This window comes from Aythya marila (genome assembly GCF_965140915.1).
Source record: "Aythya marila genome assembly, chromosome: 31".
NCBI classification, from domain to species: Eukaryota; Metazoa; Chordata; class Aves; order Anseriformes; family Anatidae; genus Aythya; species Aythya marila.
Window position 1 is genome coordinate 1,406,057 of NC_139072.1, and position 26,246 is coordinate 1,432,302.

The following is a 26,246-nucleotide window of genomic DNA, read 5'->3' on the forward strand; positions in this document are numbered from 1 at the left end:
GGGGAAACGGACCCAAAATTAAAGGGGGGGGAGGGGGGAGGAATTGCCCAAAATGGGCAGGAATGGGGTGAAAATGAAAAAAAATGGGGAGAAATGAAAGAAATGGGGAGAATGGGAAAAAATGGGGAGAAGTGAGGAGAAATTGATAGAAGTGGGCAGAAATTGGTAAAAATGGGCAGAAATTGATAAAAATGGACAGAAATTGACAGAAATGAGCAGAAATTGACAGAAATGGGTAGAAATTGACAGAAATGGGCAGAAATGGGCAGAAATGAGTGGGAAAATGAAGGAAATGGAGAAAAGTGGAGAGAAATGTAGTGAAAAAATGAAAGAAATGAGGGAAATGGGCAAAAATGGGCAGAAATTAAGTGAAAAATGAAAGGAATGAGGGAAAAGGACAAAAATGAGCAGAAATTATGTGAAAAAAAGAAAGAAATGGAGAAAAATGGGCAGAAATGAAGTGAAAATGAATGAAATGGACAGAAATTGGCAAAAAGGAGATAAATGGACAGAAATTGGAGGAAATTGGCAGAAATTGACAGAAATTGACCCAAAAGGGGAAGAAACTGAAAGGAATTGAGTGGAATTGGCAGAAATGGAGTGAAATGGACCCAAAAACGGAGGAGATGGACCCAAAATGGGGTGAAATTGACCTAAAGGGGAGTGAAATTGACCGGAAATGACTGAAATTGGCCTAAAAAGGAGGAGGATGGGGGGGAATTGGCAGAAATCGGAGGAAATTGACCCAAATAGGGGGAAATTGGTCCAAAGGGGGGGGAGGGGGGAGAAATAGACCCCGAAAATACGGGAAATGAGCAAAAAAAATGAGGGGGTGGGTGAAATGGCGAGAAATGGGAGGAAATGGCCCCAAAATAGGTGAAATGGTGAGAAAAAAAAAAAAAAGGAGTGAAATTGAAAGAAATTGAGTGAAACCGAAAGAAACGGACAGAAATAGACCCCAAAGCGGGGAGAATTTGAAAGAAATGGGGTGAAACGGCCCCAAAAAGGTGAGGGGAGAGCCAAAAAGGGGGGAAATGGGCAAAAATTGAGGGAAATGGGCTGAAAATGGGGGAAATGGGCTGAAAATGGGGGAAATTGGCTGAAAATGGGGGAAATGGGCTGAAAATGGGGGAAACTGACCCAAAAAGGGGGGAAATGGACCCCCAAAAAGGGGAAGAATTGGAAGAAAATGAGCAAAATTGATAGAAAATGGGGGGGAATTGGCAGAAATCGGGGGAATTTGACCCAAAAAAAGTAAAAAAGTGTGAAATTCACCCAAAAGCTGGGAAGGGATGGGGAGAAATTGGCAGAAATCAAGTGAAAGGGACCCAAAAAGGAAGGGGGAAGTGAAAGTAATGAAATAGACCCCAAAAAAGAGGAAATTGGACCCAAAAGGGGGAGGAATTGGCTGAAATAAAGGGAAATTGGCTCCCAGAACCCCAAAAGGGGGGGAATTGTCCCCAAAGTGAGTAAAGTGCCCCCAAATGGCTGAAATCGGCCCCAAAGCGAAGGGAACAGACCTAAAACCAGGTGAAATGGCCCCAAAAGGTTGAAATTGACCAAAAATGGGAGAAATCAACCCTGAAAATGTGGTGATGTTGGCCCCATATGGGGGAGAAAGTGACCCAAAAGGGGGAGAAATGGCCCCAAAACTGGGAGAAGTGGCCCCAAAACTGGGAGAAATGGGCCCCAAATCTGCAAGAAATCAGCCCAAAACTGGGAGAAGTGGCCCCAAAAGGGAGGGAATTGGCCCCTAATGACTGAGGCCACCCCCAAAATGGGGTGAAATTGCCCCAAAACGGGACCCCAAACCTGGGAGAAGTGGCCCCAAACCTGAGAGAAATCACCCCAAAACTGGGAGAATTAGACCCAAAACTGGGAGAAAAGGCCCCAAAACCGGGAAAATTGCTCCAAAATCAGGTGATTTTACCCCAAAACTGGGAGAAGTGGCCCCAAAACTGGGAGAAATCACCCCAAAAATGGGTGAAGTGACCCCAAAACTGGGAGAAATGGCCCCAAAAGGCAGGGAATTGGCCCCCAATGGCTGAGGCTACCCCCAAAATCCGGTGAAATTGCCCCAAAATGGGACCCCAAAACTGGGAGATGTGGCACCAAAACTGGGAGAAACGCCCCCCAAACGGGGAGAAATCGCCCCAAAATGGGGATTAAGTGACCCAAAAGGGGAATTAAGTGACCCAAAAACTGGAGAAATGACCCCAAAACTGGGAGAAGTGGCCCCAAAATCGGGTGTAATTGCCCCAAATCTGCAAGAAATGGCCCCAAAATCTGGGAGAAATGTCCCCAAAAGGCAGGAAATTGGCCCCCAAGGGCTGAAGCTGCCCCTAAAATCGGGTGAAATTGCCCCAAAACAGGAAATTGCCCCAAAACTGGGAGAAATCACTCCAAAACCCGGAGAAATCACCCCAAAACTGGGATAAATCGGCCCCATAACTGGGAATAATGGCCCCAAAAGGGGGATAAAGTGACCCAAAAGGGGAATAAAGTGACCCAAATCTGGGAGAATTGGACCCAAAACGGGGAGAAAAGGCCCCAAAACCGGGAAAAATCACCCCAAACCTGGGAGAAGTGACGCCAAAAATGGGAGAAATGGGCCCCAAATCTGCGAGAAATGGCCCCAAAATCCTGGCGAAATGGCCCCAAAACCGGGAGAAGTGGCCCCAAAAGGGAGGGAATTGGCCCCAAACGGCTGAGGCCGCCCCCAAAATCGGGTGAAATTGCCCCAAAACGGGACCCCAGACGCTGCGGTTGTGCTGCCGGTGATTTATTGTCCGTGCTCGGCCGCGTGTGCCCGGTGCCGTGTCCCCTGCCCCATAGATCCTGCCCCATAGATCCCCCTGCCCCATAGATCCCCCCTGCCCTATAGATCCTTCCCTGCCCCATAGATCCTGCCCTATAGATCCTGCCCCATAGATCCACCCCCTGGCCCCATAGATCCTTCCCTGCCCCATAGATCCCCCTTCCCTGCCCCATAGATCCCCCCTGCCCCATAGATCCCCTCCTGCCCCATAGATCCTGCCCCATATATCCCCCCTACCCCATAGATAACCCCATAGATCCCCCCTGCCCCATAGATCCTGCCCCATAGATCCCCCCTGCCCCATAGAGCCAACCACCTGCCCCATAGATCCAACCTGCCCCATAGATCCCGCCCCATAGATCCCCCCTGCCCCATAGATCCCCTCCTGCCCCATAGATCCTGCCCCATAGACCCTGACCCATAGATCCTGCCCCATAGATCCTTCCCTGGCCCCATAGATCCCCCCCTGCCCTATAGCTCACCCCCTGCCCCATAGATCCCGCCCCATAGACCCCGCCCCATAGATCCCGCCCCATAGATCCCCATAAAACCTTTGGCTTGTGCAAGCAAAGAGCGAGCGCGCCCCACGGATTCCCCCCCCGCCCCAGTTCCTCCCAGTTCCCCGCCAAACTGGGAGGAACTGGGACCCCCTGGGGGGGTTGTGGGGCGTCCGTGGGGCATCTGTGGGGCAGCCCCATAAGTGTGGGGCGCCCCATTGATCCCAGAACCCCATGGGTGAAGGCAACGGTCAACGGAAGGCACGTTGAAGACCACGTCCATCATGGAGAACATCCAATGGGGTGGTCTTGGGGGGGTTTTGGGGTCACGTGGTGGTTGTGGGGTGGCCGTGGGGCATCTATGGGGCAGCCCCATAAGTGTGGGGCGCCCCACAGGTCCCCAAACCCCATACTGGGAGGCAACGGTCAACGGAAGGCGCGTTGAAGACCACGTCCATCAAGGAGAACATCCAATGGGGTGGTCTTGGGGGGGTTTTGGGGTCACGTGGTGGTTGTGGGGTGGCCGTGGGGCACCTATGGGGCAGCCCCATAAGTGTGGGGCGCCCCACAGATCCCCGAACCCCATACTGGAAGGCGATGGTCAACGGAAGGCGCGTTGAAGATCACGTCCATCAAGGAACCCAACCAATGGACCTCCATGGGGTGGTTTTGGGGTCACGTGATGGTTGTGGGGTGTCCGTGGGGCATCTGTGGGGCAGCCCCATAAGTGTGGGGCGCCCCACAGGTCCCCAAACCCCATACTGGGAGGCAACGGTCAACGGAAGGCGCGTTGAAGACCACGTCCATCAAGGAACCCAACGAAAGGACCTCCATGGGGTGGTTTTGGGGTCACGTGGTGGTTGTGGGGTGGCCGTGGGGCACCTATGGGGCAGCCCCATAAGTGTGGGGCGCCCCACAGATCCCCGAACCATGTACTGGGAGGCAACGGTCAACGGAAGGCACGTTGAAGACCACGTCCATCATGGAGAACATCCAATGGGACCTCCATGGGGTGGTTTTGGGGTCACGTGATGGTTGTGGGGTGGTCATGGGGCACCTATGGGGCAGCCCCATAAGTGTGGGGCTCCCCATTGATCCCAGAACCCCATTTCTTGGCCTCCAAGCCCCATGAGATGCCTTCAAGACCCCGTCCACCACGAAGACAATCCAACGGGCCGTCCATTGGACCTTCTCCCGATGGTTTTGGGGTGTCGACAGGATATCTATGGGGCGCCCCATAGATGTGGGGCACCCCATTGATCCCAGATCTCCAACTCTTAGGTCCTCAAGCCCCATGAGATGCCTTCAAGACCATGTCCATCATGGAGAATGTCTTATGGATGTCCCGTTGGATGTTCTCATGATGGTTTTGGGGTATCTATGGGATATCTATGGGGCACCCCATAGATGTGGGGCACCCCAATGATATCAGAACCCCATTTCTTGGCCTCGAAGCCCCATGAGATGCCTTCAAGACCCCGTCCACCACGAAGACCATCCAACGGGCCGTCCATGGGACCTTCTCCCGCTGGTTTTGGGGTATCCATGGGGTATCTATGGGGCGCCCCATAGATGTGGGGCACCCCATTGATCCCAGATCTTGATCTTCTCGGCCTCGAAGCCCCATGAGATGCCTTCAAGACCACGTCCATCAAGGAACCCAAGGAATGGGACCCCCATGGGATGTTCTCCCGCTGGTTTTGGGGTATCTATGGGATATCTATGGGGCGCCCCATAGATGTGGGGCACCCCATTGATCCCAGATCTTGATCTTCTCAGCCTCGAAGCCCCATGAGATGCCTTCAAGACCACGTCCACCATGGAGAACGTCTTCTGGACGGCCCGTTGGATGTTCTCATGATGGTTTTGGGGTATCTATGGGATATCTATGGGGCGCCCCATAGATGTGGGGCACCCCATTGATCCCAGATCTTGATCTTCTCAGCCTTGAAGCCCCATGAGATGCCTTCAAGACCACGTCCATCAAGGAACCCAAGGAATGGGACCCCCATGGGATGTTCTCCTGATGGTTTTGGGGTATCTATGGGGTATCTATGGGGCGCCCCATAGATGTGGGGCACCCCAATGATATCAGAACTCCATTTCTTGGCCTCGAAGCCCCACGAGATGCCTTCAAGACCACGTCCACCATGGAGAACGTCTTATGGACGGCCCGTTGGGTGTTCTCATGATGGTTTTGGGGTATCTATGGGGCGCCCCACACCATGAATCACCCCATTGATGCCAAAATCCCATCTTTTCGGCCTCGAACCCCCATGAGATGCCTTCAAGACCCCGTCCACCACGAAGACCATCCAACGGGCCGTCCATTGGACCTTCTCCCGATGGTTTTGGGGTATCCATGGGGTATCTATGGGGCGCCCCATAGATGTGGGGCACCCCATTGATCCCAGATCTTGATCTTCTCAGCCTCCAAGCCCTATGAGATGCCTTCAAGACCCCGTCCACCACGAAGACCATCCAACGGGCCGTCCACTGGACCTTCTCCCGCTGGTTTTGGGGTATCCATGGGGTATCTATGGGGCGCCCCATAGATGTGGGGCACCCCAATGATATCAGAACCCCATTTCTTGGCCTCGAAGCCCCATGAGATGCCTTCAAGACCACGTCCACCATGGAGAACATCTTATGGACGGCCCGTTGGGTGTTCTCATGATGGTTTTGGGGTATCTATGGGATATTTATGGGGCGCCCCATAGATGTGGGGCACCCCATTGATGCCAGATCTTGATCTTCTCAGCCTCGAAGCCCCATGAGATGCCTTCAAGACCACGTCCATCAAGGAACCCAAGGAATGGGACCCCCATGGGATGTTCTCCCGCTGGTTTTGGGGTATCCATGGGGTATCTATGGGGCGCCCCATAGATTTGGGGCACCCCATTGATCCCAGATCTTGATCTTCTCGGCCTCGAACCCCCATGAGATGCCTTCAAGACCCCGTCCACCACGAAGACCATCCAACGGGCCGTCCATTGGACCTTCTCCCGATGGTTTTGGGGTGTCGACAGGATATCTATGGGGCGCCCCATAGATGTGGGGCACCCCATTGATCCCAGATCTCCAACTCTTAGGTCCTCAAGCCCCATGAGATGCCTTCAAGACCATGTCCATCATGGAGAATGTCTTATGGATGTCCCGTTGGATGTTCTCATGATGGTTTTGGGGTATCTATGGGATATCTATGGGGCACCCCATAGATGTGGGGCACCCCAATGATATCAGAACCCCATTTCTTGGCCTCGAAGCCCCATGAGATGCCTTCAAGACCACGTCCATCAAGGAACCCAAGGAATGGGACCCCCATGGGATGTTCTCCCGCTGGTTTTGGGGTATCCATGGGGTATCTATGGGGCGCCCCATAGATTTGGGGCACCCCATTGATCCCAGATCTTGATCTTCTCGGCCTCGAACCCCCATGAGATGCCTTCAAGACCCCGTCCACCACGAAGACCATCCAACGGGCCGTCCATGGGACCTTCTCCCGCTGGTTTTGGGGTATCCATGGGGTATCTATGGGGCGCCCCACGGCCCCCCTCACCCGAAGAGGCGCCGGAAGCAGGGCTGGCAGTAGGGCTTCCCCTCCTGCTCCTGGAAGGTGCCCTTGGCCAAGGGCCGGAGGCAGAAGGCGCAGACGAAGTGCTCGGGGTGGTAGCGTTGGGCCATGGCGGTGACGCAGCGCCCGGCGATGGGCTCCCCGCACCCCCGGCACAGGGACCCCCGGCGGGCGTGGAAGTGGCGCTCGCAGTAGGGGTGGCCGCGGTCCTCGAAGAAGGTGCCGCCGGCGAAGGGGGCGAAGCACTCCTTTGGGGGGGAAAAATGGGGAGTTTTTTGGGGAAAAAGGGGAAATTTGGGAGAAAAAAGGGGTTTTGGGGGTTTTTGGGGAAAAAAAGGGGGATTTGGGGGAAAAAAGGGGGATTTGGGGGAGTTGGAGGGGGTTTGGGGGAAAAAGGGGGGATTTGAGGGAAAAAAGGGGATTTGGGGGAGTTTTGGGGGGGATCTGGGGGAGTCGGAGGGGATTTGGGACCCCCGGCGGGCGTGGAAGTGGCGCTCGCAGTAGGGGTGGCCGCGGTCCTCGAAGAAGGTGCCGCCGGCGAAGGGGGCGAAGCACTCCTTTGGGGGGAAAAATGGGGAGTTTTTGGGTTTTGGGGGGAAAAAAGGGGGACTTGGGGGGAAAAAAGGGGGTTTTTGGAGAAAAAAGGGGGTTTTGGGGGGGTTTTGGGGAAAAAAGGGGGATTTGGGGGAAAAAAGGGGGTTTTGGGGGAGTTTGGGATTTTTGGGGGGGAGTTGGAGGGGTTTTGGGGGAAAAAAGGGGGATTTGGGGGAAAAAATGGGGATTTGGGGGACTTGGAGGGGGTTTGGGGGAAAAAAGGAGGTTTTGAGGGAGGTTGGGATTTTTTGGGGGGAGTTGGCGGGGTTTTTGGGGAAAAAGGGGGGATTTGGGGGGAAAAAATGGGGTTTGGGGGGAAAAATGGGGGATTTGGGGGGAAAAAGGGGGTTTTTGGGGAAAAATGGGAGTTTTGGGGGAGGTTGGGATTTTTTGGGGGGAGTTGGAGGGGTTTTGGAGGAAAAAAGGAGGATTTAGGGGGAAAAATGGGGTTTTGGAGAAAAAATGGGGGATTTGGGGGGAAAAATGGGGGATTTTGGAGAAAAATAGGGGGTTCGGGGGAAAAATGGGGGTTTTCGGGGGGATTTGGGGGAGTCGGAGGGGATTTGGGACCCCCGGCGGGCGGGGAAGTGGCGCTCGCAGTAGGGGTGGCCGCGGTCCTCGAAGAAGGTGCCGCCGGCGAAGGGGGCGAAGCACTCCTTTGGGGGGGAGAAATGGGGAGTTTTGGGGGTATTTGGGGGAAAAAAAGGGGATTTGGGGGAAAAATGGGGGTTTTTGGGGAAAAAAGGGGGAATTGGGGGAAAAAATGGGGATTTGGGGGAGTTGGAGGGGGTTTTGGGGGAAAAAGGGGGAATTTGGGGAAAAATGGGGGTTTTGGGGGGGGATTTGGGGGAGTTTGAGGGGTTTTGGGGGAAAAAGGGGGATTTAGGGGGAAAAAAGGGGGTTTTGAGGGGTTTTGGGGGAGTTGGAGGGAGTTTGGGGGAGTTGGAGGGGTTTGGGGAAAAAAGGGGGATTTGGGGGAAAAAATGGGGTATTGGGGGAAAAATGGGGGATTTGGGGGAAAAAGGGTGGTTTTGGGGAAAAAAAGGGGTTTTCGGGGGATTTGGGGGAGTCGGAGGGGATTTGGGACCCCCGGCGGGCGGGGAAGTGGCGCTCGCAGTAGGGGTGGCCGCGGTCCTCGAAGAAGGTGCCGCCGGCGAAGGGGGCGAAGCACTCCTTTGGGGGGGCGAAAAAGGGGAGATTTTGGTATTTTTGGGAAAAAAAGGGGGATTTGGGGGAAAAAAGGGGGTTTTGGGGGAAAAATGGGGGATTTGGGGGAAAAATGGGGATTTGGGGGAGTTGGAGGGGGTTTGGGGGGAAAAAGGGGGATTTAGGGGGAAAAAATGGGGTTTTGGGGGGATTTGGGGTGGTTCTGGGGAAGTTGGAGGGGGTTTGGGGGAAAAAAGGGGGATTTAGGGGGAAAAAATGGGGTTTTGGGGGAAAAATGGGGGATTTGGGGGAAAAATGGGGGTTTGGGGGGAAAAAATGGGGATTTGGGGGACTTGGAGGGGGTTTGGGGAAAAAAATGGGGGTTTGGGGGAAAAAAGGGGGGTTTGGGGGGAAAAAAGGGGGTTTTGAGGGGTTTTGGGGGAGTTGGAGGGGGGTTGGGGGAGTTGGAGAGGTTTGGGGAAAAAAGGGATTTGGGGGAAAAAAGGTTTTTTTTAGGGGTTTTAGGGGGGATTTGGGGGACTTGGAGGGGGTTTGGGGGAAAAAAGGGGGATTTGAGGGAAAAAAGGGGATTTTGGGGGGTTTTGGGGGAGTTTTGGGGGAGTTGGAGGGGTTTGGGGCGAAAAAAGGGGGATTTAGGGGAAAAAATGGGGGATTTGGGGAAAAAAAGGGGTTTTGGGGGAAAAATGGGGGTTTTGGGGGAAAAAAAGAGGGATTTGGGGGAAAAATGGGGGTTTTGGTGGGGATTTGGGGGAAAAAGGGGGGATTTGGGGGAAAAATGGGGATTTGGGGGACTTGGAGGGGGTTTGGGGGAAAAAAGGGGCTTTTGGGGGGGTTTGGGATTTTTTGGGGGGAGTTGGAGGGGTTTGGGGGGAAAAAAGGGGGATTTGGGGGTTTTGGGGGGGGGTTGGGGGGGTTTGGGGGGGATTGCAGGTGGTTTGGGGGGTTTTGAGGGAAAAAAGGGGGGTTTGGGGTTTTTTTTGGGGGGGACATCAAGGATATGGGGACATTGATGGCCAAGAAACATGGGGACATCAAGGATTTGGGGACATCGAGGATTTGGGGACATGAAGGGGATGGGGACATCGATGGCCAAGAAATGGGGAGATATTTGGAGAACGTGAAGGATTTGGGGACATCAAGGATTTGGGGACATGGAGGATTTGGGGACGTTGAGGATTTGGGGACATTGATGCCCAAGGACCATGGGGACATCAAGGATTTGGGGACATTAAGGGCATGGGGACATCAAGGGGTTGGGGACATCAAGGATATGGGGACATTGAGGATATGGGGTCATCGAGGATTTGGGGACGTCAAGGATTTGGGGACATCAAGGGGACGGGGACAAGGACGCGGGGACACCCAGGGGATGGTGACATCGCAGATATGGGGACATCAAGGGTATGGGGACGTCAAGGACATGGGGACAAGGACACGGGGTGCGAAGAACCCATGGGGTCACCAGGCCTGGAGAACCTCAACGACGGGCCCTACAACCTCAAGGGGGTGACAAGGGGTGGCAGGGGGTGACAAGGGGTGACAGGGGGTGACAAGGGGTGACAGGGGGTGACAGGGGGGTGACAGGGGGGTGGCGGGGGGGGTCTCACCCGGCAGACGAAGCATTCGGGGTGCCAGAGGCCCTGTAGGGCGGCGATGTAGCCCTCTAGGATCGGGCGCCCGCAGCCCTGGCAGCGGCTGGAGAAGAGCTCGGCGAAGTCCTGGCGGCAGTAGGGCTGCCCGTCCTTCTCCAGGAAGCCTTTGGGGGGACGTTGGGGACATTAATGGGGGTGTTGGGGATGTCCCCGGGGGCGTTGGGGACGTCCCCGGGGGCGTTGGGGTCATTGGGGACGTCAATGGGGTAATTGGGGATGTCAATGGGGGCGTTGGGGGCGTCAACGGGGGCATTGGGGGCATCAATGGGGTCATTGGGGTCATTGGGGACGTCAACGGGATCATTGGGGACGTCAACGGGGGTGTTGGGGTCATTGGGGACATCAATGGGGTCATTGGGAACGTCAATGGGAGTGTTGGAGATGTCAATGGGGGCGTTGGGGAAATCAATGGGGTCATTGGGGTCATTGGGGATGTCAGTGGGGGCGTTGGGGACGTCCCCGGGGGCGTTGGGGTCATTGGGGACGTCAACGGGGTCATTGGGGATGTCAATGGGGGCGTTGGGGAAGTCAACGGGGGCGTTGGGGTCATTGGGGACGTCAATGGGGTCATTGGGGACGTCAACGGGGTCATTGGGGATGTCAATGGGGGCGTTGGGGGCGTCAACGGGGGCGTTGGGGTCATTGGAGACGTCAAAGGGGGCATTGGGGTCATTGGGGACGTCAATGGGGTAATTGGGGACGTCAATGGGGGCGTTGGGGAAGTCAACGGGGGCATTGGGGTCATTGGAGACGTCAAAGGGGGCATTGGGGTCATTGGGGACGTCAATGGGGTCATTGGGGACGTCAACGGGGTCACTGGGGACATGAACGGGGGCGTTGGGGTCATTGGGGACATCAACGGGGGCGTTGGGGACATCCTTGGGGGTTTTGGGGTCATTGGGGACATCAACGGGGGTCCATGGGACACTGGGGACACCACTGGGGACATTGGGGACGTCAGCGGGGACATTGGGGACATCAATGGGGTCATTGGGGACATCGATGGCATCATTAGGGACATTGATGACATCATTAAGGACATCGATGACGTCACTGGGGACATTGGGGACATCTCAGGGGACACGGGGACGGGGAGGCCACCACGGGGACCCGGCGGGACAAGGGGACACCGGGAGGGGGACACGGGGTGGGGGGGGGGTCCCAGGGGTGCCACCGCGTCCCTGGGGTGCCACCGGGTCCCCGGGGTGTCACCGGGTCCCCGGGGTGTCCCCGGGGTGTCCCCAAGGTGCCACCCACCCTCGTCACCGAAGGGCCGCCCGCAGTGGGTGCAGCAGAAGTGCTCGGGGTGCCAGGTCCTGTCCAGCGCCGTCACCATTTTCTGGGGGGAGGGACCTCGCTGATGGCCCCTATAGACCCTATAGACCCTACAGGCCCCTATAGACCCCTATAGAACCTACAGGCCCCTATAGACCCCTATAGACCCCCTATAGACCCTACAGACCCCTATAGACCCTATAAACCCCTGTAGACCCCATAGATCCCCTATAGACACTGTAGACCCCTATAGACCCTATACACCCCCTATAGACCCCTATAGACCCTATATACCCCTATAGGCCCTATAGACCCAATATAGACCCTACAGATCCCTATAGACCCTATAAACCCCTATAGACCCCTATAGACCCTATATACCCCTATAGGCCCTATAGACCCAATATAGACCCTACAAACCCCTATAGACCCTATAGACCTCTGTAGACCCTATAGACCCCTGTAAATCCTATAGACCCTATAGACCCTATAAACCCCCGTAGACTCCCTAGACCCCCCTATAGACCCTATATATCCCCTGTAGACCCTATAGACCCTATATACCCCCTACAGACCCTATAGACCCCCCTATAGACACTATACATCCCCTGTAGACCCTATAAACCCCTATAGACAACATAGACCCCCTATAGACACTATAGACCCCTGTAGACCCTATATACCCTTTATAGAACCTTTAGACCCTATACACCCCCTACAGACCCTATAGACCCCCCTATAGACTCCAAAAACCCCTCTAGACCCCTCTAGACCCCATAGACCCCCTGTAGACCCTATAGACCCCTTATAGACTCTATAGACCCCTATAGACCCTATAAGCCCCTATAGAACCTATAGAACCCCCCCAAGACCCCTATAGACCCCCCCAAAGACCCCTATAGACTGTAAGGACCCTACGGACCCCCCCCATCGACCCCTATACACCCTAAATATCCATATATAGAGAGAGAGAGACCCTATAGACCCCATAACACCCACACCCCTATAGACCCCATACCCCCTAAATCCCCTATAGCCCCCCCAAACCCCCTATATCCCCTACACCCCCCTATAGCTCCCCCAGACCCTATATCCCCCATACCCCCTATAGCCCCTACAGACCCCATAGCCCCCCCCCTCGCCCCCTATACCCCCCCCATCCCCTATAGACCCTATAGACCCTATAGCCCCTATAGCCCCCTACTCACGTGCAGCACGGGCTGCCCGCAGCGGGCGCAGGTGGGGGCGCCGGGGGGGCCGCAGCGGGAGCACCCCGAAAGCCAGGGGGGGCTCGAGGGGGTCACCTGGGGGGGCAGAGACCCCAAAAGTTAATTTTGGGGTAAAATACCCCAAAAGCGGTAGCGGAGAACCCAGAAGTTCGTTTTGGGGTAAAAAAACACCAAAAGTGGTGGTGGGGACACCAAAAGTTAATTTTGGGGTAAAATACCCTAAAAGTGGTGGCGGGGAAACCAAAAGGTTATTTTGGGGTAAAATACCCCAAAAGTGGTGGTGGGGAAACTAAAAGTTTATTTTGGGGTAAAAAACACAAAAAGTGGTAGTGGGGAACCCAAAAGTTCATTTTGGGGTAAAATACCTAAAAAGTGGTAGCGGAGAACCCAGAAATTTATTTTGGGGTAAAAAACACAAAAAGTGGTGGCGGGGAATCCAAAAGTTTATTTTGGGGTAAAATACCCCAAAAGTGGTAGCGGAGAACCCAGAAGTTTATTTTGGGGTAAAAAACACAAAAAGTGGTGGTGGGGAATCCAAAAGTTTATTTTGGGGTAAAATACCCCAAAAGTGGTGGCAGAGAACCCAAAAGTTCATTTTGGGGTAAAATACCCCAAAAGTGGTAGCGGAGAACCCAGAAGTTTATTTTGGGGTAAAAAACACCAAAAGCGGTGGCAGGGAACCCCATTTTGGGTCACTCCTAAATTCGGAGTCACTCCATTTTGGGGCAATCCGGATTTGGGGTGACTCCTAAATTTGGATTGACCCCAATTTGGGGTGATCCGGATTTAGGGTGACCCCATTTTAGGGTTGACCCCATTTGGGGTCACTCCGGATTTGGGTTGACCCCATTTTAGGGTGATCCGGATTCGGAGTCACTCCATTTTTGGGGTGACCCCATTTGGGGTCACTCCTAAATTCGGGGTCACTCCATTTTGGGGCAATCCGGATTTGGGGTGACCCCATATTGGTGTGATCTGGATTTGGGGTGACCCCATTTTGGGGCAATCTGGATTTGGGGTGACTCCTAAATTTGGGGTGACCCCATTTTGGGGTGATCCGGATTTAGGGTGACCTCATTTTAGGGTTGACCCCATTTGGGGTCACTCCGGATTTGGGTTGACCCCATTTTGGGGTAATCCGGATTCAGAATCACTCCGTTTTTGGGGTGACCCCATTTGGAGTCACTCCTAAATTCGGGGTCACCCCATTTTGGGGTCACTCTGGATTCGTCTTGACCCCATTTTGGGGCGATCGGATTTGGGGTCACTCCTAAATTCGGGGTCACCCCATTTTGGGGTCACTCTGGATTTAGGATGACCCCATTTTGGGGCAATCCGGATTTGGGGTCACTCCTAAATTTAGGGTGACCCCATTTTGGGGTAATCCGGATTCAGAATCACTCCATTTTTGGGGTGACCCCATTTGGAGTCACTCCTAAATTCGGGGTCACCCCATTTTGGGGTCACTCTGGATTTGGGTTGACCCAATTTTAGGGTGATCCGGATTTGGGGTGACCCCATTTTGGGGTGATCCGGATTTGGGTCACTCCTAAATTCGGAGTCACTCCATTTTGGGGCAATCTGGATTTGGGGTCACTCCTAAATTTAGGGTGACCCCATTTTGGGGTAATCTGGATTCAGAATCACTCCGTTTTTGGGGTGACCCCATTTGGAGTCACTCCTAAATTCGGGGTCACCCCATTTTGGGGTCACTCTGGATTTAGGATGACCCCATTTTGGGGCAATCCGGATTTGGGGTCACTCCTAAATTCGGGGTCACCCCATTTTGGGGTCACTCTGGATTCATGTTGACCCCATTTTAGGTGCGACCCCATTTTGGGGTGAATCCGGATTTGGGGTCACCCCATTTCGGGGTGAATCCGGATTTGGTGTGCCCCCATTTCGGGGTGAATCCGCATTTAGGACCACCCCATTTTGTTCCCCAGCACCCCCCCTCCCCACTTACCCCCACCCCAAAACCCCCCAAAACCCCAAAACCCCAAATCCTCCTCTTTTCCTCCCGCCACCCCAAAAAAACCCTAAATCGCCAAAAAGCCCCAAAACGCCCCAAAACGCACCTCCGTCGGCACCCCCTGGCGTTTGAGGTCCTCCTGGAGCAGCACCAACATGGAGTCGAGGCTCTCCCCGGGGGGGGGCGCCCCCTTTTTTTGGGGTGTCCCTATGGGGTCGCCGGCCCCGTAACGGGGTTTTGGGGTGGGGGCGACCCCAAAACCCCCCGGCCCCCGCAGGTTGAAGTCGGAGAGCGAGGCCATCAGCTTGTCCAGCTCCTGGGTGGCCGTGGAGGCCGAGGCCGGGAGGGGCGGGCTGTTTTGGGGTGAAATCGTGGGATTTAGGGGTTTTTAGGTTTTTTTTAGTTTTTTTCAGGGTGTTTTGGGGCAGAATATACGTTTTTTTGTAGGGGAAGGACGTCGAAATTTGAGGGTTTTGGCCCTTTTTTTGGAGGACAAAATGGTGGTGGTTGGATTTGAGGCCCGTTTTTTGGAGTCTGAGGAAGTTTTGGGGTGAAATTATAGGTTTTAGGGTTTTTAGGGTTTTCAGGGTGTTTTGGGGTGGAATTTATCATTTTTGTAGGGGAAGGATATCAAAATTTGGGGGTTTGGGGCTCTTTTTTGGAGACAAAATGGTGGATGTTGGTTTTGAGGCCCATTTTTTAGAGGCAAAGAAGGTTTTGGGGTGAAATTATGGGTTTTAGGGTTTTTAGGGTTTTTTAGGGTTTTTCAGGGTGTTTTGGGGCAGAATATACACTTTTTTGTAGGGGAAGGATATCAAAATTTGGGGGTTTTGGGCTTTTTTTTGGAGGTCAAAATGGTGGTGGTTGGATTCAAGGTCCGCTTTTTTGAGGCCAAGAAGGTTTTGGGGTGAAATAGTGGGTTTTAGGGTTTTTAGGTTTTTTTTTTTAGGGTTTTTCAGGGTGTTTTGGGGTGGAATTTATCATTTTTGGAGGGGAAGGACCTCGAAATTTGGAGGTTTTGGCCTTTTTTTTGGAGGTCGAAATGGTGGAGGTTGGTTTTGAGGCCCGTTTTTTTGGAGGCCAAGAAGGTTTTGGGGTGAAATATAGGGTTTTAGGGTTTTTTAGTTTTTTTTTTAGGGGGTTTTCAGGGTGTTTTGGGGTGGAATTTATCATTTTTGGAAGGGAAGGACCTCAAAAATTGGAGGTTTTGGACTCTTTTTTAGAGGACAATATGGTGGTGGTTGGTTTTGAGGCCCATTTTTTGGAGGCCAAGAAGGTTTTGGGGTGAAATAGTGGGTTTTAGGGTTTTTAGGTTTTTTTTTAGTGTTTTTCAGGGTGTTTGGGGGCAGAATATACATTTTTTTGTAGGGGAAGGATATAAAAATTTGGGGGTTTTGGGCTCTTTTTTGGAGGACAATATGGTGGTGGTTGGTTTTGAGGCCCATTTTTTGGAGTCTGAGGAAGTTTTGGGGTGAAATAATGGGTTTTAGGGTTTTTAGGGTTTTTTTTCGGGTTTTTCAGGGTGTTTTGGGGCAGAATATACATTTTTTTGTAGGGGAAGGACGTCCAAATTTGAGGGTTTTGGCCTTTTTTTTGGAGGTCAAAATGGTGGTGGTTGGATTCAAGGTCCGCTTTTTTGAGGCCAAGAAGGTTTTGGGGTGAAATTATGGGATTTAGGGTTTTTAGGTTTTTTTTTTTTAGGGTTTTTCAGGGTGTTTTGGGGTGGAATTTATCATTTTTGGAGGGGAAGGACCTCAAAAATTGGAGGTTTAGGCCTTTTTTTTGGAGGACAAAATGGTGGTGGTTGGTTTTGAGGCCCGTTTTTTGGAGGCCAAGAAGGTTTTGGGGTGAAATAGTGGGTTTTAGGGTTTTTAGGTTTTTTTTTTTAGGGTTTTTCAGGGTGTTTTGGGGTGGAATTTATCATTTTTGGAAGGGAAGGACCTCGAAATTTGGAGGTTTTGGACTCTTTTTTGGAGGACAATATGGTGGTGGTTGGTTTTGAGGCCCGTTTTTTGGAGGCCAAGAAGGTTTTGGGGTGAAATATAGGGTTTTAGGGTTTTTTAGGGTTTTTATGGTGTTTTGGGATACAATATATATTTTTTTTTATAGGGAAAGACCTCGAAATTTGGGGGTTTTGGCCTTTTTTTTGGAGGTCAAAATGGTGGTGGTTGGATTCAAGGCCCGCTTTTTGGAGGCCAAGAAGGTTTTGGGGTGAAATTATAGGTTTTAGGGTTTTTAGGGGTTTTTTTTAGGGTTTTTCAGGGCGTTATGGGGTGGAATATATCATTTTTGGAGGGGAAGGACCTCAAAAATTGGAGGTTTTGGACTCTTTTTTAGAGGACAATATGGTGGTGGTTGGATTCGAGGCCTAGTTTTTGGAGGCCGAGGGAGTTTTGGGGTGAAATTAAGGGTTTTAAGTGTTTTTAGGGTATTTTTGGGTTTTCAGGATGTTTTGGGGTGAAATATAGTGGGTTTTTTTTTGTGGGGAAAACGTCAAAATTTGGGATTTTGGCCTTTTTTTTGGAGGCCGAAATGGTGGTGGTTGGATTTGAGGCCTGGTTTTTAGAGGCCGAGGGAGTTTTGGGGTGAAATATAGGGTTTTAAGGGTTTTTAGGGTATTTTTGGGTTTTCAGGATGTTTTGGGGTGAAATATAGGATTTTTTTTGTGGGGGAAGACCCCAAAATTTTGGGGTTTTGGCCTTTTTTTTGGAGGCCGAAATGGTGGTGGTTGGATTTGAGGCCCGTTTTTTGGAGGACAAGGGGGTTTTGGGGTGAAATATAGGGTTTTTGGGCTTTTTAGGGTATTTTGGGGTTTTCAGGATGTTTTGGGGTAAAATATAGGATTTTTTTTTGTGGGGGATGCCCTCAAAATTTTGGGATTTTGGCCTTTTTTTTGGAGGCCGAAATGGTGGAGGTTGGATTCAAGGCCTAGTTTTTGGAGGCCGAGGGAGTTTTGGGGTGAAATAAGAGGGTTTTGGGTTTTTACAGTGTTTTGGGGTTTTCAGGATGTTTTGGGGTGAAATATAGGATTTTTTTTGTGGGGGATGACCTCAAAATTTTGGGATTTTGGCCTTTTTTTTTGGAGGCCGAAATGGTGGTGGTTGGATTTGAGGCCTAGTTTTTGGAGGCCAAGAAGGTTTTGGGGTGAAATATAGGGTTTTTGGGCTTTTTAGGGTATTTTTGGGTTTTCAGGGTGTTTTGGGGTGAAATATAGGATTTTTTTTGTGGGGGAAGACCTCAAAATTTTGGGGTTTTGGCCTTTTTTATGGAGGCCGAAATGGTGGTGGTTGGATTCAAGGCCTAGTTTTTGGAGGCCGAGGGAGTTTTGGGGTGAAATAAAGGGTTTTAGGGATTTTTAGGGTATTTTTGGGTTTTCAGGATGTTTTGGGGTGAAATATAGAATTTTTTTTTTGTGGGGAAAAACCTCAAAATTTGGGGTTTTGGCCTTTTTTTTGGAGGCCGAAATGGTGGTGGTTGGATTTGAGGCCCGTTTTTTGGAGGACAAGGGGGTTTTGGGGTGAAATATAGGGTTTTTGGGCTTTTTAGGGTATTTTGGGGTTTTCAGGATGTTTTGGGGTAAAATATAGGATTTTTTTTGTGGGGGATGACCTCAAAATTTTGGGATTTTGGCCTTTTTTTTGGAGGCCGAAATGGTGGAGGTTGGATTCAAGGCCTAGTTTTTGGAGGCGGAGGGAGTTTTGGGGTGAAATAAGAGGGTTTTGGGTTTTTACAGTGTTTTGGGGTTTTCAGGATGTTTTGGGGTGAAATATAGGATTTTTTTTGTGGGGGAAGACCTCAAAATTTGGGGATTTTGGCCTTTTTTTTGGAGGCCGAAATGGTGGTGGTTGGATTTGAGGCCTAGTTTTTGGAGGCCGAGGGAGTTTTGGGGTGAAAACAGCCAAAATTGGTGGTTTTTTTTTGGGGTGAAATCCCCCAAATTTGGGGTTTATGGGATCGCTCACCGAGGGGGGGGTTCCCCGTCTTCGGCCTCGTCCGCGGCCTCCGTCCTCGGGGCGGGAGGGGCCTGGGCCAGGAGCTCGTCTGGGGGGGCAGGAGAGGATTTTGGGGTGAAAAAGGGGGATTTTGGGTCAACGGAGAGGTTTTAGGGTGAAAAGGGGGGAGTGGGGATGAAAAAGAAAGGTTTGGGGTGAGAAAATGGGGTTTGGGGTGAGAAATAGGGGTTTGGGGTCAATGAAGGGTTTTAGGGTGAGAAAAGGGGGTTTTGGGGTTAATTTAGGGTTTTGGGGTGAGAAAAGGGGGTTTTGGGGTGTATATAGGGTTTTGGGGTGAGAAAATGTGATATGGGGTCAATAAGGGAGGATTTGGGGTGAAAAGGAGGGTTTGGGGTGAAATAAGAGGGTTTGGGGTCAAGGAGGGAGTTTTGGGGTGAAAAAGGGGGATTTTGGGTCAACGGAGAGGTTTTAGGGTGAAAAGGGGGGAGTGGGGATGAAAAAGGAGGGTTTGGGGTGAAAAAATGGGTTTTGGGGTGAGAAATGGGGTTTTGGGGGTCAATGTAGGGTTTTGGGGTGAGAAAAGGGAGTTTTGGGGTGTATATAGGGTTTTGGGGTGAGAAAATGTGATTTGGGGTCAATAAGGGAGGATTTGGGGTGAAAATGAGGGTTTGGGGTGAAATAAGAGGGTTTGGGGTCAAGGAGGGAGTTTTGGGGTGAAAAAGGGGATTTTTGGGTCAACGGAGAGGTTTTAGGGTGAAAAGGGGGGAGTGGGGATGAAAAAGGAGGGTTTGGGGTGAAAAAATGGGGTTTGGGGTGAAAAATGGGGGTTTAGGGTCAATATAGGGTTTAGGGTGATTATAGAGTTTTGGGGTGAGAAAAGGGGTTTTTGGGGTCAATGAAGGGTTTTGGGGTGAGAAAAGGGGGTTTTGGAGTCAATTTGGTGGGATTTTGGGTCAATTTGATGGGATTTGGGGTCAATTTAGTAGGATTTGGGGAAAATTCAGTGGGATTTGGGGTCAAATTAATAGGATTTTGGGTCAATTTAGTAGGATTTGGGGTTCTGGGGACATTTTGGGGGTCAATCGGCTGGAATTTGGGGTAATTTATTGGGATTTGGGTTAATTTGTTGGGATTTGGGGTCAATTTGTTGGGATTTTGGGTCAATTTCTTGGGATTTGGGGTCAAATTAATAGGATTTGGGTTCAAATTAATAGGATTTGGGGTCAATTTAGTAGGATTTGGGGTTCTGGGGACATTTTGGGGGTCAATCGGCTGGAATTTGGGGTAATTTATTGGGATTTGGGTTATTTTGCTGGGATTTGGGGTCAATGTGTTGGGATTTTGGGTAAAATTAATAGGATTTGGGGTCAAATTAATAGGATTTGGGGTCAATTTAGTAGGATTTGGGGTTCTGGGGACATTTTGTGGGTCAATTGGCTGGAATTTGGGGTAATTTATTGGGATTTGGGTTAATTTGCTGGGATATGGGGTCAATTAGTTGGGATTTTGGGTCAATTTCTTGGGATTTGGGGTCAAATTAATAGGATTTGGGATCAAATTAATAGGATTTGGGGTCCCGGGGACTTTTTTGGGGCCAATTCGCTGGGATTTGGGCGGATTTGGGGCGGGTTTTTGGGGTCCGGGGGGTTTTTGGGGCGGCCGAAGCCGTTCCCGGGGTCGCCGGGGCGGGTTTTGGGGCGGATTCGGGGGATTTTGGGTACCTGCGATGCAGCTGTGGGTGGCGCTGAGGTCCCGCAGCAGCCGGTCCAGGTCCCCCAGGCCGGGGGACGGGGGCGGGCGGGGGGCGGGGGGCTTCTGCACGGCGCTGGGGGCGGCCCCAAAACCCCATAACCCCGTGACCCCATAACCCCGTGACCCCATAACCCCATGACCCCATAACCCCATGACCCCATAGCCCCGTGACCCCATAATCCCCCAAACCCTATAACCCCATAACCCTGTGACCCCATAACCCCATGACCCTATAACCCCATGACCCCATAACCCTATAACTCCATAGCCCCGTGACCCTATAACCCCATGACCCCATAGCCCCATAGCCCCATGACCCCATAACCCCCCAAACCCTATAACCCTATAAACCCCATAACCCTATAACCCCAAAACCCCACCCTCTGGCCCCATAACCCTGACCCCATAACCCCTCCCCCTAACCCCATAACCCCTGACCCCATAACCCCTTAACCCCACAACCCCATAACCCCTTAACCCCATGACCCCATAACCCCATAACCCCATAAACCCTCCCCCTAACCCCATAACCCCAAAACCCCATAACCCCCTGACCCCATAACCCCACCCCCATGACCCCTGACCCCATAACCCCTTACCCCAATGACCCCATGACCCCATAACCCCATAAACCCTCCCCCTAACCCCATAACCCCTGACCCCATAACCCTGTGACCCCATAACCCCTTAACCCCACAACCCCATAACCCCAAACCCCACCCCCTGACCCCATAAACCCATAACCCCTGACCCCATAACCCCATGACCCCATAACCCTGTGACCCCATAACTCTGACCCCATAACCCTGTGACCCCATAACCCCCTGACCCCATAACCCCACCCCCATGACCCCTGACCCCATAACCCCTTAACCCCACAACCCCATAACCCCATAACCCTGACCCCATAACCCCTGACCCCATAACCCTGTAACCCCATGACCCCATAACCCCATAACCCCATGACCCCATGACCCCAAAACCCCACCCTCTGACCCCATAACCCCTGACCCTATAATCCCCTGACCCCATAACCCTGTGACCCCATAACCCCGCCCCCGTGACCCCCGACCCCATAAGGACCCCGTACCTGTACACTTGGTCCCTCTCCGACCCCATAGCCGGGGGCGAGCTCGGGGGCTGGGGGGCGGCACGCAAAGGGTTAACGGCTCCCCCCCGACCCCAAAAAGGCCCCAAATAACCCCAAAACGGCCCCCAAATCCCAAATGCCCCCAAAGACCCCAAAAGGCCCCAATATCCCCTAAATCCTAAAGGACACCATTGCCCCAAATGACCCCAAATGACCCCAAATGAACCCAAATCCTAAATGACCCCAAAAGACCCCAAAATCCTAAATACCCCAAATGACCCCAAAAACCCCAAATGACCCCAAAATCCCAAAAGAACCCAAAAGATCCTAAATACCCCCAAAACCCCAAATGACCCCAAATGACCCCAATATCCCCTAAATCCCCAAAGCTCCCCAACCTCCATTGACCCCAAAAGACCCCAAAAGACCCCAAAAGACCCCAAAATCCCCTAAATCCCAAACGACCCCAAATACCTCAAACAACCCCAAATACCCCAAAAGACCCCAAATACCCCCAAAACCCCAAATGACCCCAAAATCCCCTAAATCCCCAAAGCTCCCCGTCCCTTATTGACCCCAAAAGACCCCAAAAGACCCCAAAAGACCCCAAAATCCCCTAAATCCCAAACGACCCCAAATACCCCAAATGACCCCAAAATCCCCAACGACCCCAAAAGACCCTAAACGACCCCAAAAACCCCAAACGACCCCAAAATCCTAAATACCGCAATGACCCCAAAAACCCCCAAAACCCGAAAGACCCCAAAAGGCCCCAAAAGACCCCAAAAGACCCCAAAAGACCCCAAAAGGCCCCCAAAACCCCAAAAACCCCAAAAGTCCCGAAACGGCCCCAAATCTCACGGGGTCGGCGGGGGGGCGGGGCCTCCGGGCGAGGTGAGAGGTCGTGACCTCGAGGTCAGCCAATAGGGCGTCTGCGGGGGCGGGGTTATGGGGTCACGGGGTTATGGGGTCAGTTATAGGGTCAGGGGTTTATGGGGTCGGGGTTATGGGGTCAGGGGGTTGGGGTTTATAGGGTCAGGGGTTATGGGGTTATGGGGTCAGGGGTTATGGGGTCAAGGGTCACGGGGTTATAGGGTCAGGGTTATGGGGTCAGGGGTTATGGGGTTATGGGGTCAAGGGTCATGGGGTTATAGGGTCAGGGTTATGGGGTCAGGGGTTATGGGGTCAGGGGTTATGGGGTTATGGGGTCAAGGGTCATGGGGTTATAGGGTCAGGGTTATGGGGTCAGGGGGTTATGGGGTCAGGGGGTTATGGGGTCGGGGTTATAGGATCAGGGTTTATGGGGTCAGGGGGTTATGGGGTCAAGGGTCATGGGGTTATAGGGTCAGGGGTTATAGGGTTGGGGGTTATGGGGTCAAGGGTCACAGGGTTATAGGGTCAAGGTTATGGGGTCAGGGGGTTGGGGTTTATAGGGTCAGGGGTTATGGGGTCAGGGGTTATGGGGTTATGGGGTCAAGGGTTATGGGGTCAGGGTTATGGGGTCAGGGGTTATAGGGTCACGGGGTTATGGGGTCAGGGGGTTATGGGGTCAAGGGTTATGGGGTCAGGGGGTTGGGGTTTATAGGGTCAGGGGTTATGGGGTCAGGGGTTTATGGGGTCAGGGGTTATGGGGTTATAGGGTCAAGGGGTTATAGGGTCAGAGGTTATGGGGTCAGGGGGTTATGGGGTTGGAGTTATAGGGTTGGGGGTAATGGGGTCAAGGGTCACGGGGTTATAGGGTCAAGGTTATGGGGTCATGGGGTTGGGGTTTATAGGGTCAGGGGATTATGGGGTTGGGGGTTATGGGGTCAGGGTTATGAGGTTATAGGGTCAGGGGTTATAGGGTTAGGGGGTTATGGGGTTATGGGGTCATGGGGTTATGGGGTTGGGGTTATGGGGTTTATAGGGTCAGGGGTTATGGGGTCGGGCATATGGGATCAGGGTTATGGGGTCATGGGGTTATGGGGTCAGGGAGTTATGGGGTCCAGGGTCACGGGGTTTTAGGGTCAGGTTTATGGGGTTATGGGGTCAGGGGATTATGGGGTAGGGGTTATAGGGTCGGGGTTATGGGGTCACAGGGTTATGGGGTCGGGGGATATGGGGTTGGGACATATAGGGTCAGGGCTATAGGGTTGGGTAGAGGGTCAGGGTTATAGGGTCAGGGTTATAGGGTCAGGTATAGGGGCTGGTATAGGGCCGGGGCTATAGGGACAGGGCTATGGGGTCAGCTATAGGGAGGGGGATCGGGACGGGATATAGGGTCGGGGCTATAGGGTCAGGGCTATAGGGCCGGGTATAGGGGCGGCTATAGGGACATGGCTATAGGGCCGGGTATAGGGACGGGATATGAGGATGGGCATGGGGTCGGGGCTATAGGGTCAGCTATAGGGCCAGCTATAGGGTTGCCTATAGGGACAGCTATAGGGCAGCTATAGGGTCTCTATGGGGTCGCTATGGGGTCTTGGCTATAGGGTCGCTTATAGGGCCAGCTATAGGGCTGGCCATAGGGTCTCTATAGGGTCCCTATGGGGTCTCTCTGGGGTCCCTATGGGGTCCCTATGGGGTCCCTATGGGGTCTGTATGGGGTCTCTATAGGGCCACTATAGGGTCGGGGCTATAGGGTCGGCTATAGGGTCACTTATAGGGCTGGCTATAGGTCTCTATGGGGTCTCTATGGAGTCTCTATAGGGTCGGGGCTATAGGGTCGCTTATAGGGCCGGCTATAGGGCCGGCCATAGGGTCTGTATAGGGTCTCTATGGGGTCCCTATGGGGTCTCTATAGGGTCTCTATAGGGTCTCGGCTATAGGGTCAGGGCTATAGGGCAGCTATAGGGTCTCTATGGGATCTCTATGGGGTCTCTATAGGGTCGGGGCTATAGGGTCGCTTATAGGGCCGGCTATAGGGCTGCTATGGGGTCTCTATGGGTTCTCTATAGGGTCTCTATAGGGTCGGGGCTATAGGGTCACTTATAGGGCCGGCCATAGGGTCTCTATAGGGTCCCTCTGGGGTCCCTATGGGGTCCCTCTGGGGCAGTTATGGGATCTCTATGGGGTCTCAATAGGGTCGGGGCTATAGGGTCACTTATAGGGCCGGCTATAGGGTCTCTATGGGGTCTCTTTAGGGTCTCTATAGGGTCGGGGCTATAGGGTCACTTATAGGGCCAGCTATAGGGTCTCTATGGGGTCTCTATAGGGTCTCTATAGGGTCGGGGCTATAGGGTCACTTATAGGGCCAGCTATAGGGCCGGCTATAGGGTCCCTATAGGGTCCCTATGGGGTCTCTCTGGGGTCCCTATGGGGCAGTTATGGGATCTCTATGGGGTCTCAATAGGGTCCGGGCTATAGGGTCACTTATAGGGCCGGCTATAGGGTCTCTATGGGGTCTCTTTAGGGTCTCTATAGGGTCGGGGCTATAGGGTCGCTTATAGGGCCGGCTATAGGGCCGGCCATAGGGTCTGTATAGGGTCTCTATGGGGTCCCTATGGGGTCTCTATAGGGTTTCTATAGGGTCTCGGCTATAGGGTCAGGGCTATAGGGCAGCTATAGGGTCTCTATGGGATCTCTATGGGGTCTCTATAGGGTCGGGGCTATAGGGTCGCTTATAGGGCCGACTATAGGGCCGGCCATAGGGTCCCTATAGGGTCCCTATGGGGTCTCTCTGGGGTCCCCATGGGGCAGTTATGGGGTCCCTCTGGGGTCTCTATAGGGTCTCTATAGGGCCGCTATAGGGTCGGGGCTTTAGGGTCTCTATAGGGTCTCTATGGGGTTACTATAGGGTCTCGGCTATAGGGTCGGGGCTATAGGGTCGCTTATAGGGCTGGCTATAGGGTCTCTATGGGGTCTCTATGGGGTCTCTATAGGGCTGCTATAGGGTCGGGGCTATAGGGTCGGCTATAGGGCATCTATAGGGTCTCTATAGGGTCGGGGCTATAGGGTCGGCTATAGGGCATCTATAGGGTCTCTATAGGGTCGGGGCTATAGGGTCGCTTATAGGGCCGACTATAGGGCCGGCTATAGGGTCTCTATAGGGTCCCTATGGGGTCCCTCTGGGGCAGTTATGGGATCTCTATGGGGTCTCAATAGGGTCCGGGCTATAGGGTCACTTATAGGGCCGACTATAGGGTCTCTATGGGTTCTCTATAGGGTCTCTATAGGGTCGGGGCTACAGGGTCGCTTATAGGGCCAGCTATAGGGCCGGCCATAGGGTCTGTATAGGGTCTCTATGGGGTCCCTATGGGGTCTCTATAGGGTTTCTATAGGGTCTCGGCTATAGGGTCAGGGCTATAGGGCAGCTATAGGGTCTCTATGGGATCTCTATGGGGTCTCTATAGGGTCAGGGCTATAGGGTCACTTATAGGGCCGGCTATAGGGCTGCTATGGGGTCTGTATGGGTTCTCTATAGGGTCTCTATAGGGTCGGGGCTATAGGGTCACTTATAGGGCCAGCTATAGGGTCGCTATGGGGCCTCTATGGGTTCTCTATAGGGTCTCTATAGGGTCGGGGCTATAGGGTCGCTTATAGGGCCAGCTATAGGGCCGGCTATAGGGTCCCTATAGGGTCCCTATGGGGTCTCTCTGGGGTCCCTATGGGGCAGTTATGGGGTCCCTCTGGGGTCTCTATAGGGTCCCTATAGGGTCCCGGCGCCCGCCCTTACCCAGCTCCTCCATGGTGGC

The 26,246-nt window shown here is 52.8% G+C and overlaps 1 protein-coding gene across 1 annotated transcript; it reads right to left on the reverse strand.

Moving 5' to 3' along the window:
* Positions 1 to 3,351: 3,351 nt before the first annotated feature.
* On the reverse strand, positions 3,352 to 26,246 carry TGFB1I1 (transforming growth factor beta 1 induced transcript 1). Its single transcript, XM_082781555.1, has 10 exons — positions 26,228 to 26,246; positions 22,435 to 22,505; positions 21,574 to 21,623; positions 20,453 to 20,556; positions 18,741 to 18,819; positions 14,885 to 15,131; positions 12,786 to 12,881; positions 11,560 to 11,641; positions 10,258 to 10,406; positions 3,352 to 7,137 (listed from the first exon to the last, which is right to left on the reverse strand). Exons 1-10 carry the CDS (start codon positions 26,238 to 26,240, stop codon positions 6,871 to 6,873), a joined length of 1,158 nt encoding a protein of 385 aa, XP_082637681.1. The 5' UTR covers positions 26,241 to 26,246; the 3' UTR covers positions 3,352 to 6,870.